The following is an 18,522-nucleotide window of genomic DNA, read 5'->3' as shown; positions in this document are numbered from 1 at the left end:
GGCGAACCTTAGCTCGGAAAGTTCGAACCCTCGAACTGACCTTTCGGCTTCTTACTGCAGCTGTCCATTTCTCTCTGTTTGCTCAAGGCATACTAAGAAGCCACACGGCTTGTCGGTGAAACAACGGTCATAAATTTTTTCATTCTCCCGAAGTCAGCTTCGAAAATTCACAGTCAATACTCATTGTGTTACAGGATAGGTTCTTACAGGATAAAAGTACCCAAATATGAAACGCGATCTGGCAGTACGTTCAAATTTGATTTTTTTTTTCAGTGAGATAAAAGCTTTGGTAGAAATTTTTCAACTATCACAAGATCTTTTACTAAGTCGTTCAAAGTTGGTCTTTATTTGGATCGTAAATTATATAAGTCCGTTCTTTGAATGCAGATAGCAAAATTTAGCATAGCAAAACCACGAAATGCGTCACATATTATCATCGGAGCGTACGATTTAATTAGAAATCAAGAAGCAGTTGGATTAGTGAGTCGAAAGTTCGTGCAGTAAAATATCTTGTACTCCTTCAATTCGTTTTAAAGTCCCTGACCTACAATTATACGTATAAGACCCAGAAATATGTAGTACAAAAATGACTCGGTCGATAAGGGTAACTGGATAAATTACTCGACGTTCTATCGGTCTCTTCGGTTAGACCGGGTTTGAGCTAGATAAATATCCTCGTGGATACTTTTAGCCCAAGTCAGTGAATATAGAAAACTGTTGTATCTACCTCTGAATTGACATTGAGCCGAACGTCTTTGCGTGTACTCTTACTGAACGCCATCTTTAAAATGACATCTCAAACACTTATGAGTCAGGCATCTGTCTTACTGACCGAGTCACGCAGGACGGATTACCTCATTTCGAACGAGCAATCAATTCATTCGTGTTACTCAGTAATGTTACTGACAGATTGAAACGCAAACAGACGGAAAGATTACGTGCTTGTCAGAATTTCTCTGTAAAGGAGAGCCAATTTAAATATTTTTAATCGATCAAGCATTCCGTTGAGCCACGCATTCAGTTATGGTTGTGTTTATAGTTCATAGGCAAGCTCTGAAAAGCGCCGTGAAGCGCAAACACACTCAAAACACTTGAAAGTATCGACATTCGAACCGATTAATTTTACGGGTTTAAGTGAGTAATTCACTGTTTATGCTACAAACAACAGTTCTTTTTGGGGTTTTGAACAGTTATAATGACTGATTCATTTCAAATTTCGAGCTGGCACTCTTCGAGTACTCAGAAGTTCGGTTTAAGCCCGAGCAGGCAGCGCAGTGCTCGCTTAACATCACAAATTCAGTGAATATGCCGTATGATTTTAATCGTACTTCTTACGTCAATGGTAATCCATGCTTCATTTTTATGGAAGATAACCAACCAATGAAGAGAGTGGTGTGGGAGAATTACGACTTCAAGATGAATGAATTCTATACCGGAGACTGGTTATTTTGCTTCCAAGACCAGTGACAGATCCGTTGTTACAAACTGAAACCAATTAGGTGAATTTGTTGATGATGTTGATAGATCCAAATTTATCAATAGGTGCGAGACGTGATCAGGCTCTACGAAGTTGTATTTCTAAACAAACCAGATAACCTTAAGTAACCTTGGAAAATTTTAGTAACCTGTGACGACAGTGGAAGGGCATTTTGACGTAACACAATACTGGCAGTGCCTGACGGCGCATGAGCAGCCTTGCGCATTTTTCTCTCGTTTCCACTATCTGTGGAGTATTCAAAGCTAGCCCCACACGGCCCACTCTTCCAACTCGCAAGCTCAAGTTCACCAGCTGCTCCGACCAACATCATTTGCTGTTTGTGCAAAAATCACCTCATTATAATTTAACCGACAATGTCGCAGAAAACAAAGTTACTCGCGGCTTCGTTCAATTGTTTAAAAATCAGCAACCATGCTTACGCGACTTCGCTCAAAAACATGTAAGTTTATCTAAAATATTTCTAATTCTCGTAATGCATAGTTGGCATACTACATTTGACCTTGACACATGATAACGATGTTCCGGTGGGGAAATAAATCGATCGTTATATTCGTTGATTAGATTGTCTACTTGCCGATCTACAGTTCATATTTTATATTAATGAAAAAAATTTCTACTCCCTTCATTCTTCTTCTCTCTTTTCCTCTTCCTCATTTTGTTACTAGTGTAAAAAAATTAATAGATTTTGGCCGCAAAAGTTGAAATATTACTTCATCTACTATGAATAGATGAGACATTAATAATCCCGATTTTTGCCATTGAAAAAATCTACAATATTTCACCCGGATTATGTGTCCAAACGAAATTATGTAACTGCAACATTTTTATTCAGCCGCAAATACAGGCAACATAAATTGGGAAATATATTATATTATTACAAATATTTTCCAGCTAGTGAACTAATTTAGAAAGTTTTAATTTTCATACCTACAACAATAACACAATATTGGATCAGAATTACAGTTTAGAAATTTTTTCACGCTCAACTTATTCCAAACCATTTCACTAGTGCACAATTAATTCTTTGTACAAGTTTTCAGAATTTGGCAGATATAGTTTTCATGACACTGGGACTTGGCTATAATTTAGATTTAAATTTCGTAAAGTAACTGATAAATGTAGAACAATACACAAAAAAAAGAAATTTCCTCTTTAGTTTAAGTAGCCAGCATGAATTTCATATGTATCATCCTTACCTCTGTTTCTTTTCCAATATGGATTACATAACAATATGGATCCCAGATCAAATCCATTGTAAATCTTCTGTTGGCTGAATCTGAACATGCAGCTTAGTCATAGATTAGATTGAATATGATAGAATATTATCTTTTGATAAGAAATAGATAGACAGATAGATAGAGGGCTTATTTACCTTGGCAGGAGTCCCCGCAGTAGTAAAGTTCGTAAAAATTGAAGTCAAAAATAATTATAGTAATAATGAATTAATGAAAAATTTAACATATACCAGATGACGAATAAACTACCTAAAGTGAAATAAAGTAATATAGAATGAAGAGAGAGAGCGATAATTTGAAGCGAGTGTGATGTAGATTACTATGTTTACGGTCAAAGGTTGAGATAAAAATTTTATCGCATGAAGACATTGTATAGAGTTTTCAATACTACAAAAGTCATAGGTTTTCTAGTTATAGATTTAGACAACAGGTATTTGAATGTGTCTGTAAGCTGATTTTAATCTAGTTTATTGTTTTTGCACACAGTGCTTGGTGGGACAAAGTTGAGATGGGGCCCCCTGACGCCATTCTTGGTGTAACGGAGGCTTACAAGAGGGACAGTAACCCGAAGAAGATCAACTTGGGAGTCGGCGCTTACCGTGATGATAATGGAAAGCCATACGTACTGCCCAGCGTCCAAAAGGTGCGTCCGAATGATGGTTTAAAACTTTTCTGTTCGATTTTGTACAGTTTCTTACATAACAGAAGTTTTCATCTTTGACAGGCGGAGCAAATTATAGGATCGAGTGGGCTCGATAAGGAGTATTCGCCGATTGGAGGAAACCCTGAATTCTGCAAACACAGCATCAACCTTGCACTTGGCGAGAATAGCGATATAGTAAAAAACGGCTTGGTGAGCATAGAAAGTAGAAACTAAGTTTTCACAGTCAGAGGATTTATTTTTCAGGAATTGTTTTTGACAGAATAAATTGAAAAACAAAACCCTGGTGAATCGAATTCCGTTCTCTATTCTCAAATCTAGTTTTATGTAACTGTTTTTGGTTAATGATCATTAGTATACATCTAACGCTTGCATTATTTTTCAGAATTCGACCGTTCAAGGAATTTCTGGCACTGGGTCTCTTCGTATCGGTGCAGCATATTTGGGAAATTTTTTCCCTGGCCATAAGGATATTTATTTACCAGCGCCAACGTGGGGCAATCACATACCACTGTTCAAACATTCTGGTTTGAATGTCAAGACCTATCGATACTATGAGCCAAAAACTTGCGGATTTGATTTCCAGGGTGCCATAGAAGATATATCTGTAAGTTGAATAAAAAATTTATGCAGATACTGGGATCTGTGGCGCGGGCCTGGTTAGCAGATAATGGTGTCGCGCCTGGTAATCAAACGATCGTTTTGGATCGGTTTTACAGGAATATTGGGGAACAGAAAATACAATGCAATTTATTTTCCATGCGGACGTTTATAAGTTAATCTACGGTAAAATCAAGGATAAAAACGACTTTTATAATTACATACAAAGACCCAGTTGTTGTCGTTACTGCAAGATGCTGCCTTCTGAATTAAAGAATCCCAATCTACATCATCATTCGATATTTAAGAGGATGATAAAGTCAGCCCTTACCAACTGCGTTGAATGTCACGTATTTTGACTATTATCAGACCTTACGCATCGCTGATGTGAAAATACCGCAGTCAGTGCAATTCTACATACAATGCCGAATATAACGAACTAAAAAAGTTTGGTTTTATGCAACTGTAATGGTAACAAATGTATTCCTATAATTGAATTACCACTTACTGCAGAAATACATTTCCTAGGGGCATTTGCACAGGAATCCAAAAAGCTTTTAGGCAGTTTCGTTCGGCATTGCATGTAAAATTGCACCAACTGCGAAATTTTTGCATCAGTGTTGCATAGGCTATGATAATAGTCACAAAATAAGTAACATTTTACTCATTCGGCAAAGATTGACTATAACATCCTCTTAATACTACCAACTGTTGGGAGTGGATAAAGATTGCGTTTCTGAATAAAGTTTAAAATATTAGTTTGTGTATCAGGGGCGGAAAGAAGGTGATTAGCAGTATGATGCGAAGGTGGTGGTCAGACGAGTGAAATCACCTTCCGTCCGTGATGCACACGATTTTACTTGTCCTAGTTCCTTCAGAAATTGCCGTTCGACGCGTTTGAATCGGGCTGACGAAATTGGCGAATTTGCGCCCACTCCACATTAGTGAAATGCAGTTTTCCGAGGGGGGGGGTCATACACAAAATAATAATCACTTTTGTATGCAACCGTTTCTTTACAGAAAATTCCGGAGAAATCGATAATCCTGTTCCATGCGTGTGCTCATAATCCAACCGGTGTTGACCCTAACCCTGAACAATGGGCTGAGATTTCGCAAGTCGTTCAGAAAAAAAATCTTTTCCCGTATTTCGACATGGCTTATCAAGGTTTTGCTTCCGGTAAGAATACAGCCAAATATTCCTAGCCATACACAGTGCTCTGTACCTTTTAGTGTATTTAAGTACAAAATTTGTGCAACGTGTTAATTCTATTTGGATTTCTAGGTGATGTTGACAGAGACGCTCATTCCTTGAGGCTGTTCATCAAGGATGGACACAACCTTTGTATATCTCAATCGTATGCCAAGAATATGGGATTGTATGGTGGGCATCTTGTTAAATTTTCACAGTCTCACGGGAAATTCACAATACAGATTTTAGCATTTCCTGCTTACATTTTCAGGCGAACGTGTGGGTGCATTTTCGTTGATTACGTCGAGCAAAGATGAAGCCGCGCGCACGATGTCGCAAATTAAGATTTTGATCAGACCGATGTACTCGAATCCGCCAATACATGGTGCTCGCATCGCTACTACGATTTTGGGCGACCCAAGTCTAAAAAAACAGTGGCTTGTCGAATTAAAGGGCATGGCCGACCGAATTATTTCAGTGCGTACGCAGCTCCGTGATAATCTTAAAAAAGAAGGTTCTACGCGTGACTGGTCGCATATCACAAATCAAATTGGAATGTTCTGTTTCACGGGACTCACGCCACCTCAGGTTATTATTAATTTTCATCGAGGTCGACTCCCGATATTATAAGAGATAAACAAATTGACAAATTAATAACAATGTATTTATTTCCCAGGTTGAAAATCTTACCAAGAATTTCAGTATCTACCTGACGAAGGATGGCAGAATATCCATGGCTGGTGTTACCTCCAAGAATGTGGAATATCTTGCACATGGCATCCACGAAGTTACAAAGTGAAGCGTAATGTGCGCTTTGTAACTTGCTGCTGATGTTTGAGAAGAGATTAAAAATTTAGAGAATTTAACTTTTTTTTTTTACCATCAATTCCTCGTAGATCAAGGTGAACATGATAAAGATTCCAATTCATCACACTTACTCTACGATGATGATGTGCATTTTATGATGAAAATAAAGCATTTATATCCATTTCGAACGAATTTCAAAATATCAACTGCAGGCAGTTTGGTGAAGACTAAAAGTAATTTCTATATTCGATCGTGTAACACATACATGCAATGTGTAGAATAAAGTTGTCATATTTTAATTGCTTTTTCTTCAAAATTTTTCAGTTATCAAATTCAATCCCATCAATAGTTCACTCTATATTTTTCACACAACTGCCATACGGACAGCAATGTCCTTGGGCAACAAACAGTTTTGAAACAAGACCTCATCCCGGAGGCCAAGTTATATTCAGTAATATCTGGCTTTGCCTTACCTCGAACGATAAAAAAAAGATCCGTCGGTAAACCTGTTTTCGCCGAATGGTATCCAGTACCGTTCAGCGGTAGCGTAGGGCTTATTATTTGAGTACTTTGATTATCCCACTCGGGGCATAAAACAGACAGACTCTTGTAGTGAGTAAAATTCCACGTTACAGCATCACTTTCATGTAATATAGTATTTTATATGTGCTATACTTGCAGAAGGATTTTTACTGCAAAGTAAAATGTGTACAATATAAAAATGACTCGGTGGGTAAGCTCGGTCAAATTATCGATAGGGTAGAATCAGTATCTGTTCGTCGTGTGATACATATATCATGTAGGTATATATATAGGCCATAGCCTGCGAAATAAGCAAACTTATTATAGTGGGTTATGAAACTAGTCGTTGTGCGCATTCCAATAAAAGCATCCAACTACCGGGACTGTTCAACATTAGGTTTTATGTTTGGCTGCTGGTACACCTACCTTCATTGGAAATAGCATTGCGGAAACGAGTATATCCGGTTAAGCTGAGTCAGAGTAAACATACTTCTGTGCAAATTTGTGTCGGTAACTCTCGACAAAACTCTGAAAAGTATGTCGGAAAAAATCCGTGAAATGGGAAGAAATTCTCTGTGAATGACCGAGTTACTGTAACTTAAAACTGTACGACTTTAATCAAGAAATTTATAGAAACAATGAAGAATAACTCGTCTAATTTCACAGAAATGTAGTAGAACTTTATAGTAATAAGTCAGAAAACTTTATTCAGCGAAAGCTGCGTTAATATTTTGAATTTTTAATAATCGACAGGTGAGGCGAAGAATAAGGAATTGTAGTTTCTCTGAATTGCTTACTTGATTTACGTTAAATCTCATCGGAGTTTTATTCCGTTGAAAATAGTCTTATAATCAGCACGTACAGGTATTTAACTTTTTCTTGAATTAGTCTTTTCGCTACGTTAAATCAATATTTGTTCAGAAATGTAAATTACATAGATCGAATATTCATCGAGTTTTTTTTTTATCGTCAAATAAACTGTCAGTTTAACAGGAAATCATGAGAAAATGTTATTAATTGAATCCTTTAAAGTGGAACCTGCCCCAGTAGTGGTCGAATCATAAACTTTGTGTACATTCAGGCTTTCATCCGTCACTTTCTAAGATGAGTAAATCGGCTGTTAATTTCACTACTTTTAGTAATTTTTTATATCGAATGAGTGAATGCTAACGCAGAATTCATGGTAAAAAAATATTCCTTGAAAGTTGAGCATCTTCCTCTACATTAATACTGTACATTATAACAGTCTCAGTAATAAAATTATCGTCAGAACGTCTTTAAGATAGCGAATTTGGGCGAAATTGATTTTGTGAACAAATGACGAACGTCTGTGCGCTTGATTGGATAAAAACAGTCTTTGGGACTCGCGTAGCGGACGGTTATAACAAAGAGACGCTGTCGTTCTGGAGGCGAGCTTTGATGATAATAAATATAAAGGGTGGAAGCACGTATTCGAACGCATGGTTCGTGCCTTGCGGCAGCATTGGCGGTGCCTCCAGATCAGCCACACGGCACGATTTCGTCTAATTGAAGTAACCACAAGGCACAGAGCACCGCGGTGCCATGGAAGAGACGGTAACAGTCAGCGAGCGACCGGACGATCTTCCGTAGCAATTCCTTCAAATGACTGCCTCTGGTTCTTCTTGGGCGCAACTAACCACTCCCTTTGTCCTAACCCTTCGCCTCGGCGTTTCTGCGATCCGCACGTGCCGTCCGACGCGATTTTATGAAAAAAATAGTGAAGGAACGATTCCTCATTCTTGTTCATGTCTAATGATAACTCAATTGTACATTCCTATCACTTTAATGCGATATTCTTGATGAAAATTCAATGCTACAACGCCTACAACACTTAAAAGAGTTCTCTTATGCAGTTTTCAATGATCTACAGATCGTTTTGGACAGTTAATGAAATCAGTAGTGATCGCTTAACCCTGGTATTTAATAATAACAGATTATTTTTGTGGTAAAGTATATCGAAATCAACCTAATCTAATTCTTGCGATCGATAAGAAATTGAGTGAAAAAGAAGGTTAGCTGTGATTCGTCGAAATTAAAATTTATCGACAACAAACTCGTAATGTGTAGCCCAATGACAGACATATTAGGCAATAGTATATTCTGTAACAAGTGGAGAAAAGTCGATGCTGTCATCATACGAGTCAAATATAGCCTATTCGGCGTGTCATACACGATGTCATTTGCAACATCTGCGTGGAAAGTTTAACTTCGAAGCACCATTGAAGGCGTGTAAAGTTGAGGTGATGTAACTTATACTCAGCGACACAATGCGTAAAATTGAGTTATTTGAAACTGCACATGCGCAAATTAAATCCTTAGTGTGAAAAAAATATATCATATCAGTTATGCCCATGTGCGGACATCGCTTTTCAATACTGTTCAGAAATCGGGGAACTTTACGCACACCCCGCAAAGCTTCGAAAGTCAAAGCACAATTGAAATGTTTTTTTCCACATTTTCGTTTGCGCATGTGCACTTTCGAATAACTCAATTCTACGCACTGCGTCGTTGAGCTTAAATTACGTAATATCAACTTCGCGGGCTCTCAGTGGCACGTTCAATTCTTCTCGAATTAATCTTTCCCCGTAGGTGTTGTAAAAAAATGTCGTTCTTCTTAAGTGCGGATAGGCGATATCTGACTCGTGTGACGGCAGCATTCGCCTTCGGTTCCTGCCGAACGCCGCGCTTGTTCAGATATCGCCTATTTTTAGCACGTATCACACAATATACTATTTCGTCTCCAGGAAATACTTTTGTGATTATATTCAAGCTGATATGTCCAAAATTTTATTTGATAGTAATCACATATTCGGGTGAATTCATTGACTATAAAACTTGAGCGCATCCACGTTGTGTATATGTACTCTATGCTCTTCGTTATTAGACATCACCATCTTGGCTGTTGTATCTTTGGCAGTAAATAAATCATTAAATGTAGTTATAACACAGAGTAGCGAGATTTCACTTGTGTCTAAAATCAGGACGTTCAGTTGTAATTTTCTTTCGGAGGATATCGTATATCGGGTTATATAACAATGTAGAAATAGGTAGCAGAGATCACTCGGCGAGGTGAAGAATCTGAATCGGTGATTTGAGTCGCGGCGAGATATTTGGGCGATTATATGATTGAGATTAACCTTCCTCTGCGACGGATAGACGCACGGATAAGTACATTCGATGGTTCGTGAATGTGTGTAGAGTTCGCTCAGAAGCACCCCGCCGCGAGCTGTATAGGCGCGAAGCATCCTGTTGCACAAAACCACGGCGCATAGGTTCGAGCAACAATAAGAAAGGTTGCATTATAAAGCAACCCATGCCCACCTGGAGACATCTAGACGGGGGGTCGGCCGATCCGTTGACACAACTCATTTTTACGCGGTGTCCCACGCACGATGGGCGGCCGGCCACTCTAGCTGGTCACACCAGCCTCGAGTGTTTATACAACCGGACTGACTGAGTAATGGTGTGAGATCTGTGGCATGTCATAGGGGGCGCTGTATCGCTCTGTACCATCTGAGTCGCCCGCGGTGCGACTCCTCACTAAACTCAAGAGGGGGGAAACCCTCCGAAGGACATCTTCTGGCCCACACATTGCCTTAGCATTCTATTAGGATGCTTCAACGGTTTATTTCACGTATATAATGCATCTATTTATGGCGCGTCCTGCGCCTTCTTCTCGTTATCCCATGACGCCTGCACTCAAAATGCTGTCGGGCGAGTTTCTTCTGTCAAGACGATTTCGGATTTGCCTGTTTTACCAACAAAATCAGCATATCGTATTTTACCCTTTTGACTCCTAAGTAACGAAGGATCTTTAAAGTTTGAAAACTATGTCATACTACTTCGTGGTTATCAAAAAGAGTTGGAAGATTGTCTTTGTGAGGTACTAGCAGGCTGCTATTTTCGTAAATTCCTCGAACTTTTCTTTGATGACTAAAAGCGCGAGATCATAAACCGGCCGAGTTTTAGAAATCTAGGACGACTTTTGCTGAATTGTGTCGTTCAACTTGTGGGTTCGATATTCTACTAACGGACGAATTCGTACTCTAACCTTACAGATGCATTAGTCTCATCTGATTATAGTTACATAACACCACCTTGGACGAAATGAACCTCTGACATACAATGCATCAACTCAAATGAAACAATCAAACCGATGCAAAAATGGAAACGTACATATAATCGTACAATAATTGTACATGCATTTAATAGCTCTATGGATGGGGCTCTGATGAATGGTCAACGGGGAGAAACTTTAGGGGTTACGGAGTCCCCCCGGAAGCCATAACAATTCAATTAATTCAGTGAGTGGGTATATACCAGCGTTTGTATATTATTGCTTCCGCGACGTAAATACGGTCGCATTTAAACCAATCGTGTTGTTGCTCTTTGCTGAACGACCAGCAGCTTCTCTTATCGTTTAATTACTGTTAATCAACATCGTCTGGGTATTTATAAAGCGAGTTGCAGCTTTTGAAATCAAGTTCCTAGATGAGACGAAGGCTCTCTGGGTCCTGCGCAAGAAACTCGAAAGGACCGCTTCAAACATACATTTTGTAGTTTAAATAACATTATCCACAAAGTTACCGCTTTAAACTTGTACACGTAGAATAACGACAACTGTACTTTCCAAATTATTCGTTGCAGTATTTTTTGTATTTAGACGAGTTCAAGAAAATTGAAGACTTGCTGTATTACTTGTCACTCATCATTCAGAATGTTTCCTTTCCGTGAAATGATGAGTGGTGTTAAAATCGGAGTATTTGAGACGTAAGCGTTCCTGAAATCTCCAGATTCACGTCACCGCGACAAGCCCACAGACAGAGGGAGACAGAATATATCCTTCAATGATGTTTAGGCGGCGAGATAACTCGCCGGGGGAGAGACAGACGGGCAGGCAAGCAGGCAGTCAGGCAGGCAGGCAGGCAGGCTGGCTGGCGGATGGACAGATACACTCGTCTACGTGGTTGTAAAGCCTTAACTGGTGGGATGGGTGTGCTGCAGTTCTTGGTACCGCCGACACTGTCGCCAGTTTGATAAGCGAAGTAGGCAGTAGGTAGCTGGCTAGCTGTAAGTGGCACGTGTCCTGTATCTCCTTGTTCATAGAGCTCAGTGGCTCCTCTTTTGAACTTGGCCTCATAAGTGCGGTCGGTTAGATAAATAGGAGACGTCAACCAGTAGCGAGTCTGCCATCTTCTTCACGATAGCTTCACGGGCACACTTTTCATTCCCGGCTTTCTCAAGAGCAAGGATTACCTCAAGCATTTTGTTACATGCACTGAACGATACTCCCACGGCGATTATGAGTCAGAACTTGCCAGTCAAGTGTAGTTCTTCCAACGAAAAGCTTCGCTCTCAGAACAGATCGCAAACTCTGATAAATGTTCGGAATTCACTAGAGCTCATTGTTTTCAGGTCTAGAGAATCAACTTCGACAAACTTCGGGTATTCGTTTGGATATGTTTGTACGATCAAGGTTCTCTTCGGTGATATTCCAAAAACGAATCGCCGGAATTCGACGGCCTTTGTTTCAAATGTTGCAGTTCCTTTTAACACGGAACCGATTGGATTTTGACCAAAATCAACGCAGTTATCCCAAAGTTATTTACAAAATTGAAATAAAGTTCTAGGACTGGTCCGTTCGGGCTATCCAATTTATCTTCTTTAGTTTCTTTGCTGTTCTACTTCCAGATCGAATTTGAAACATCCTTCGTAGCTTAAAGTCATAAAATTTTATAGTAGTTGTGAATTTCAAGAAACCTCGCAATATGTTCGAGAGTCATATTTCACGTCCACCGATTACAGAGATCATGGTAATACTAGTCTTAGGTATGATGCTTAAGAAATCTACAGATAACAAGCGTTAGCGTAGGAACAAACTCATGCACAGTGGCAACGTGGGTGGCTGGATTTCGGCTGCTGATCAAATTCTAGTTACTAATGCCATTGTGGGAAGTTGTTCGTCGGTGGTTCGAAGGTGATCGATCACACGTACTCACGCGGCCATTTAGGAGAACACGAACACGAATGCGCGCAATGCGGTATCTTCATCCATTGAGACTGTACAGACGAGTTTTGTTTAGTGTGGGTGTCCACAAGCGGTCGAGGGACGAACGATGCACAATACTGAATACAGAGGTAGGTACCTGCGCCGTCAGAAAATGCCAGATCGGCTAACGATGATCCGACAGATCGACATCAGCCTCGCTACGTCCAGCTTGCAGGCACTGAATTCTCAACCCTGATGGGCAACCGAGTGCGCGACAAGTAATGACGTGATTGGGATACTTTCAGATTCGACAAACTCATTCGACAACCCGGGAATTGAATTTTGTCTGCTCACCGTGGTCAGGTAGATTTCATCGACAAATGAAACAAATGATTTTTTTTGCGTCTCGAATTCGTAAACAAACTTAAGTGTCGTGTGGTAAACGCAATCATATTGGATTCGATTCTGCATTCTCGTTTCATCGCAAATTTTGTCCGATAGTAAATTTTCTGCAAAATAAAGTTTCTAGTTTAATTTTAAACGATGGAACTAGATAAATAGAGATTCGAATTTCATTTTTAAGTTTAAAAAATCGGTTATTGCTCCAGTAAATTGATCATTCAAAGAAAAGTTTATTAAAGTTCTACACAAAGTTCTTAAAAGCTGAGAAAATTTCGCATAGCTATATGTATAGTTGAAGAAATTGTAAATTATTTGAGTATAAAATCGTCTTCACTTGTATTCATTCAACAGAAATGCTTCAAAGGCGAGTGCTTTAATCATAGGAGATATATATCGCTCATCCGCACTTGTGCCGCACGTTATTTTTCCCAACACCTGTGAAGGAAAGTTTGATTTGAGAAGCATTGAAGGTGCCACTGACAGCGTGTAAAATTAGGGTGAAGTAACTAACGTTCAAGAATAAAGTGCATAAAATTGAATTATTCGATGGTGCACATGCCCCAAAGAAAGTCATTGCTTGTAAAATAAATATATATAGCAATTTAATTGTGCACGTGCGCCTACATTGTTTTACCGCTCTGTTCGGAAATGGCGTACTTTACATACGGTCCATAGGATTTGAAAATCGAAATTTCCCAACAGGTGTTGAAGAATACTTTTTTTGCCTGTAGAGATTGCGAGGGTGCCCTATTACCGAACAGTGCAGAAAAACGACGTTGGTGCATTCGCACAACTGGAGTGCTTGATTTTACACAGTGGGGCATTCTTTGGTGCATCTGCACTTTCGAATAATTCAATTTTGCGCACTGTGTTATTGAACGTAAATTACCTAACCTCAATTTTACGCACTGTCAGTGACACCTTCTTTGTTTCTCAGATCAAAGTATTCTCCATAGGTGGTGGTAAAAAAGCGTGTCTTACACGCACGTTTGGAGAAATATGACTGGTACGATGGCAGCAATCGCCCTTACGGCTCACGCTGCAAACTTCTCACTCATCGGAAATTACCCACTTTCCGCAACTCTAATACAATATACTATTTTTACATGAAAAAAGCTGATTTCTTGCATTGTACAAAAGGAAAAAAAAACTTTGATCACTTCCAACACATTCTCGCTTCAGATTGACCAAAGGGTCTTGAAAAAAATGTTTAGTTGTAACGAGTAATTTTTTTCCTCTCATCGTGAGTGTATAGGATCAAACCATTTGTGTAGAACGTATTGCTATTGGCCTCACTGCAGTTACCTTGTCGAGTGCAGAGTGCTTCTGAAGAGGATATTTACACACGTTGGAATTTATGCTAATAAGCTTCTTTGCGTGGAAATTCTCTCTCGAGAAGCCTTCATGTTCCGACTGAGTTTTCAAGAATTCTTCAGGTACGGTGGATTGTCTTCTTTCTTGCGTATTTACCGCCCCTAAAACTTTTAATGCATGACAGAGACAAATAAAATTGCATTGAAGTGTTTAATAGTGGTTCCTTGCATGTTCTGACATTCGAGAGCATATTGGACGTTACGAGAGAACTCCGAAGCGTCGGTTACATTATCGCTGGTACTTATTCTCCATACAACATTTTGGAATTGCTCATTTTAATCCAAATTGTGCGGTCGCGCAGCGAAGAGGCCACATGTTGTGGTGATCCCCGGTCGTCATTACCAGCCCTTGGCATGGCGTCATATGGCGCCCCCGAAACGCACCGGCTAGTAGCTTGTCCTTATTCCTTTCACTGCAGCGTTACGACACTGTCACTACACCCTGTACAAGCCTATAGGTTATACCCACATAAAGCCCTTCTGATAAACCCGTCTCTCAGCCCCTCGCGTGGTCTCATCAACCTGATAACCCTCTCGAAGCGCGTGTCGCCCACTCACAGTGATTGCCTCGCTCCTTTTCCTCATCCCGCCTTCTTGTTCTTCTCCAAACGCACCCTCTTTCACCTTTTGACCGCTTAAGGGGTTGTTGGACCCTGAACCTTCAGCGACGAATTTGGAAAATCGTATCGTTAGTCACTTCCACATTTTCCGCGAGATAATGTTATTGCCTCGGTGAACTTAAATATAATGTCAAACATGATTTGCTGAATCCGTAGGTAAGACAGAAAGCTTTGACATGTCTTCCGATTATCGATCCAGAAGTTTTTTCATAACTCTAAAGGAATCTCAAGATTACAGGTCATATGTATAATGAGGATTCTAATGGTGCGTTCTGGCACTATTTTCACCGAATATTAAGACCAGAGAAAGATTCACATTCACAGGCAAAGTATTGCCAGATCACGATGATTATTTGCTAACGCACTTACAGTTGCAATTGAAGGAAAATATCTCGTACTTCTATTGCCGACACAAGGACGGGGTCCGGGAGCAAGAGCGAGAGTTAAAACGCGATCCAATTTCTCAGACCATTGACTGCGGCGACTGCCATCTGTCTAGTCACGCCGTGGCCCCCAGGCTTTTTACAGGCGAACCGTGAAATGCGCAAACAGAGGGTGTATGGTGAGAGGCAGACAGGCTCCTTTACATTTTAATCAAATCATTTCTGTATTACGCGCATCAGGCGCACCGCGGAGGCAGGAAGGTTCTCTCCGGCTGAAGGGTTAATTCCTCTGATGAAACGGAGCCGCAATCCATCACCTTGTACGCCTTTCCGACGATATCAACCCTTCGTTAACATACACTATTTAACACGAGTGCATTACTCATGGCTTGTAAAACAATTAGGTTTGAGTATCAATTTAACGCATTCTTGGTTCGATCATATCATAGATGATCAACAACGTGGTCCAGTACCGTCATGACGAGCTTCGAAAATTGATTCAACACCATGGCACATTTCCACCCCCGCAGCTTCGGGTTTTGATTCTCTTCCTCGTACGTCACGTCGCTTCTTCACGTCAGCCATACGACTTCTGTTTCTGATTTATTGGAGAGATGTAAAACAAGAAGATACGTCACGAATTTTCGGTTTCTACAGCAGTCGTAAGATTTTTGTTCCCTTTTCATCGTCACTTTGCGACCCAACCAGAACCTTCGGTGTGCACAGTTATGAAATGAGAAGGTGCAAAAGCTATTGTACTGAGTCCTGAATTGAACATATTTTCTGAGGGAGGAATGCATAGAGATTATTCATTGCTCGTCAGGTTTTTCAAGTCATTCGGAATCTACCGACTGATCAAATTGCTTGGAAAATGAATGGTAACACAAGTTCGACTCACCACTTAACGCTGGTTTCATTTTTATCCGTCTAGCCTTTGGTCAGTTTTGGGCCACCAAACAATTTCACCTGATCTCCGTCCAATTTAACATTCGGATTTCAGAAGCCAGTGTATCTTTAGGCCATGATACTTTGTTAAAGCCAGTGAGCGGGGTGCTTGACAGATTTAAGCTCCGCTGTCTGATTATACGGAACGCAAGTATGTTACTGCCGAGCAAACGAAGAAGGCGGTTTATGCCCGAGATCTAGGTGGCTCGAGATCAATCAGATTAAAATATCGACGCATGGATGACTCCATTTAATTTCATATTCTTTTAATTTCATAGGATGAACATCGGAAGCTATTTCATATCAAATCTCCGGATCGAATCTTCTGTTTGGTCAGACAATAAGGGTTGTGCCCCTTCTTATACTTGGTAAGTTTATAGCCACTGAAGAAATGCAATTTAGATCTTATGAAATTTTAGAAATCAAAGATATAGTTCCTGATGAGTTTGCGAGGGGTTTTCAAACAGTCAATCGAATTTCAAAACACCGATACGTAGCGTGATTTTCAAATGACGGAGAGTAACTTGTTACTGCGGTGTTTGAAAGTAAGGTAAAGGAAGATGTTTGTTCCGTTTCCACGAAATGTTCTCTCAACTCTCTAATTTAAAGTCACCAACCATTGGGCTGATAAATAATCGCGTCCAACGAGTATACAGTAGAACGCCTAGCCTAGTGGCTTCCTTCAACTTCTCAATAACAACTTAATTGTGTTTATATTACACCGCATGTTTATTAAAGGGTAAACTCGGATGGATGCGAGTATCCCCCAAAGACTTTTCCTTCCACGGAAAGGAATCGCATCACATCATCCAGCATCTTTGAAGTCCTGTATTATAGACTTCACGTTTTTTTCCCATTTATTTCAAGCATTTGATTCTCGAGATAGGTAGTTGTCAAAACACCACAATAAAATCTAGTTTACAGATTCAAGTTGTACCTTATTGCATGATACTTGTAAGTTATCTGTACGAGTGTTCTCAAAAACGACAGACTCAGTTACACAAAGCCAAAACAAAAAACGGACATCCGTTACAAGATTAACAAAATCTTGTAGTTATTATATAAAAATGTACCAAAGTAGTTCTCTTCGCCATTTTCTTCAGGATTAAAATTCAATTCGCAATACAATTTTCTACTGTACATTGTGTTTCCTACCCCCAACCCCAAACACCCGCGTAGAATTTTTCACCAAAGAAGTTAGAGATTGCAATATTTCCGACTAATTTCATTGAATTCTGTGATTCTTTATCCGAAAACCTTTGGTTTTAAAGTAACGTAAAAAGAGTTAGAAAGTTTTTCAGGGAATTTCTAAGAAATCTCGATGGGTTCTCAATCAGGGGTTTCAAGCAAGAAAAAATCAACTCCCTGTATCAGTGAATTGGAGTGAGATAGGATAAGTATTAAACAACTGCGGTTGAATCTAAATTAACTGACTTGATTTTCTGCGAGTAACGAGTGAAGCTTGATTTGCGACTGTGACAGGGGATAAGTAAATAATGTCGATGAATATCCGTAGTATTAGATTTTCTACTTTAGTCGTTCCTCAGCGCGAGTATCTACTAAAGAGAATAAAATGGAGAGGGTGTGAGTAACAGATAGAGGAGAGCCCCGGGAGCAGTGGAAGGGGGCTTAAAGGTAGTGCGGGGGTGGCGGGGTGGCCGCTAGTTCCGCCGAGGAGCGCTTAGCGAGAGCAGTAGGCAAGGCGTGGGGAACAGCGGGCGCGGGGAGAAAAGGTCGAGTAGGAGAACGGGGGGTCGATAAAGTAGCGATCGCGCACGGGACTCAATTACACGCTCCGGCGCGCTCCCCTTTCACCCCCTTTCCAGTCACCATTCAACCTGCTCCCCCATGGGATCACTAAAAGAACGACTGAGGCTTGCCCCCGCCTGACTGCTTTCTGCGAGGGTGGTAACAGCGGGTGGGTCGTGGAGCATTCGAGGGCAAAGGGGGCAGCAGAGGAGGAGGTATACCAGCAGGCAGACAACCCGCGCAACACGGGCCGCGTCGAGAGACCGTCACCGACGCGATGCTTGGGCGTTGAGGGCGCCGCCTTTCCCTCCGCGCATCTCCTACGCTACCGAGAAGGGCTTCCAGTTCCAGCTCCAGCTTTGGGCTCGGCTACGATTCCAGCTCCGCCACTCCACTTCTGTTACACTCTAACCGCTATGCGAGTCAATTTATTATTATTATCAGGATGAGGAGATGGGTAGATACGGAGAGCGAGAGAATGAGAGCGCGGGGATTGAGGTGGAGGACACGGTTAGCTCTGTGGTTAGT

At 40.5% G+C, this 18,522-nt stretch overlaps 1 protein-coding gene and 1 long non-coding RNA gene across 2 annotated transcripts in view; one reads left to right on the top strand and one right to left on the bottom strand.

The window, feature by feature from the left end:
• LOC124175274 overlaps nt 1-18,522 on the bottom strand; it is a 64,268-nt gene that overhangs the window by 15,284 nt on the left and 30,462 nt on the right. The window lies entirely within an intron of this gene.
• On the top strand, nt 1,655-6,289 carry LOC124175266 (aspartate aminotransferase, mitochondrial). Its single transcript, XM_046555329.1, has 8 exons — nt 1,655-1,937; nt 3,220-3,376; nt 3,458-3,586; nt 3,780-4,001; nt 5,015-5,171; nt 5,277-5,375; nt 5,455-5,771; nt 5,860-6,289. Exons 1-8 carry the CDS (start codon nt 1,852-1,854, stop codon nt 5,980-5,982), a joined length of 1,290 nt encoding a protein of 429 aa, XP_046411285.1. The 5' UTR covers nt 1,655-1,851; the 3' UTR covers nt 5,983-6,289.

The sequence above is a fragment of the Neodiprion fabricii genome, chromosome 2 (assembly GCF_021155785.1).
Source record: "Neodiprion fabricii isolate iyNeoFabr1 chromosome 2, iyNeoFabr1.1, whole genome shotgun sequence".
In the NCBI taxonomy this organism is placed as follows: domain Eukaryota; kingdom Metazoa; phylum Arthropoda; class Insecta; order Hymenoptera; family Diprionidae; genus Neodiprion; species Neodiprion fabricii.
This window is presented reverse-complemented; position numbering and strand designations above follow the sequence as displayed.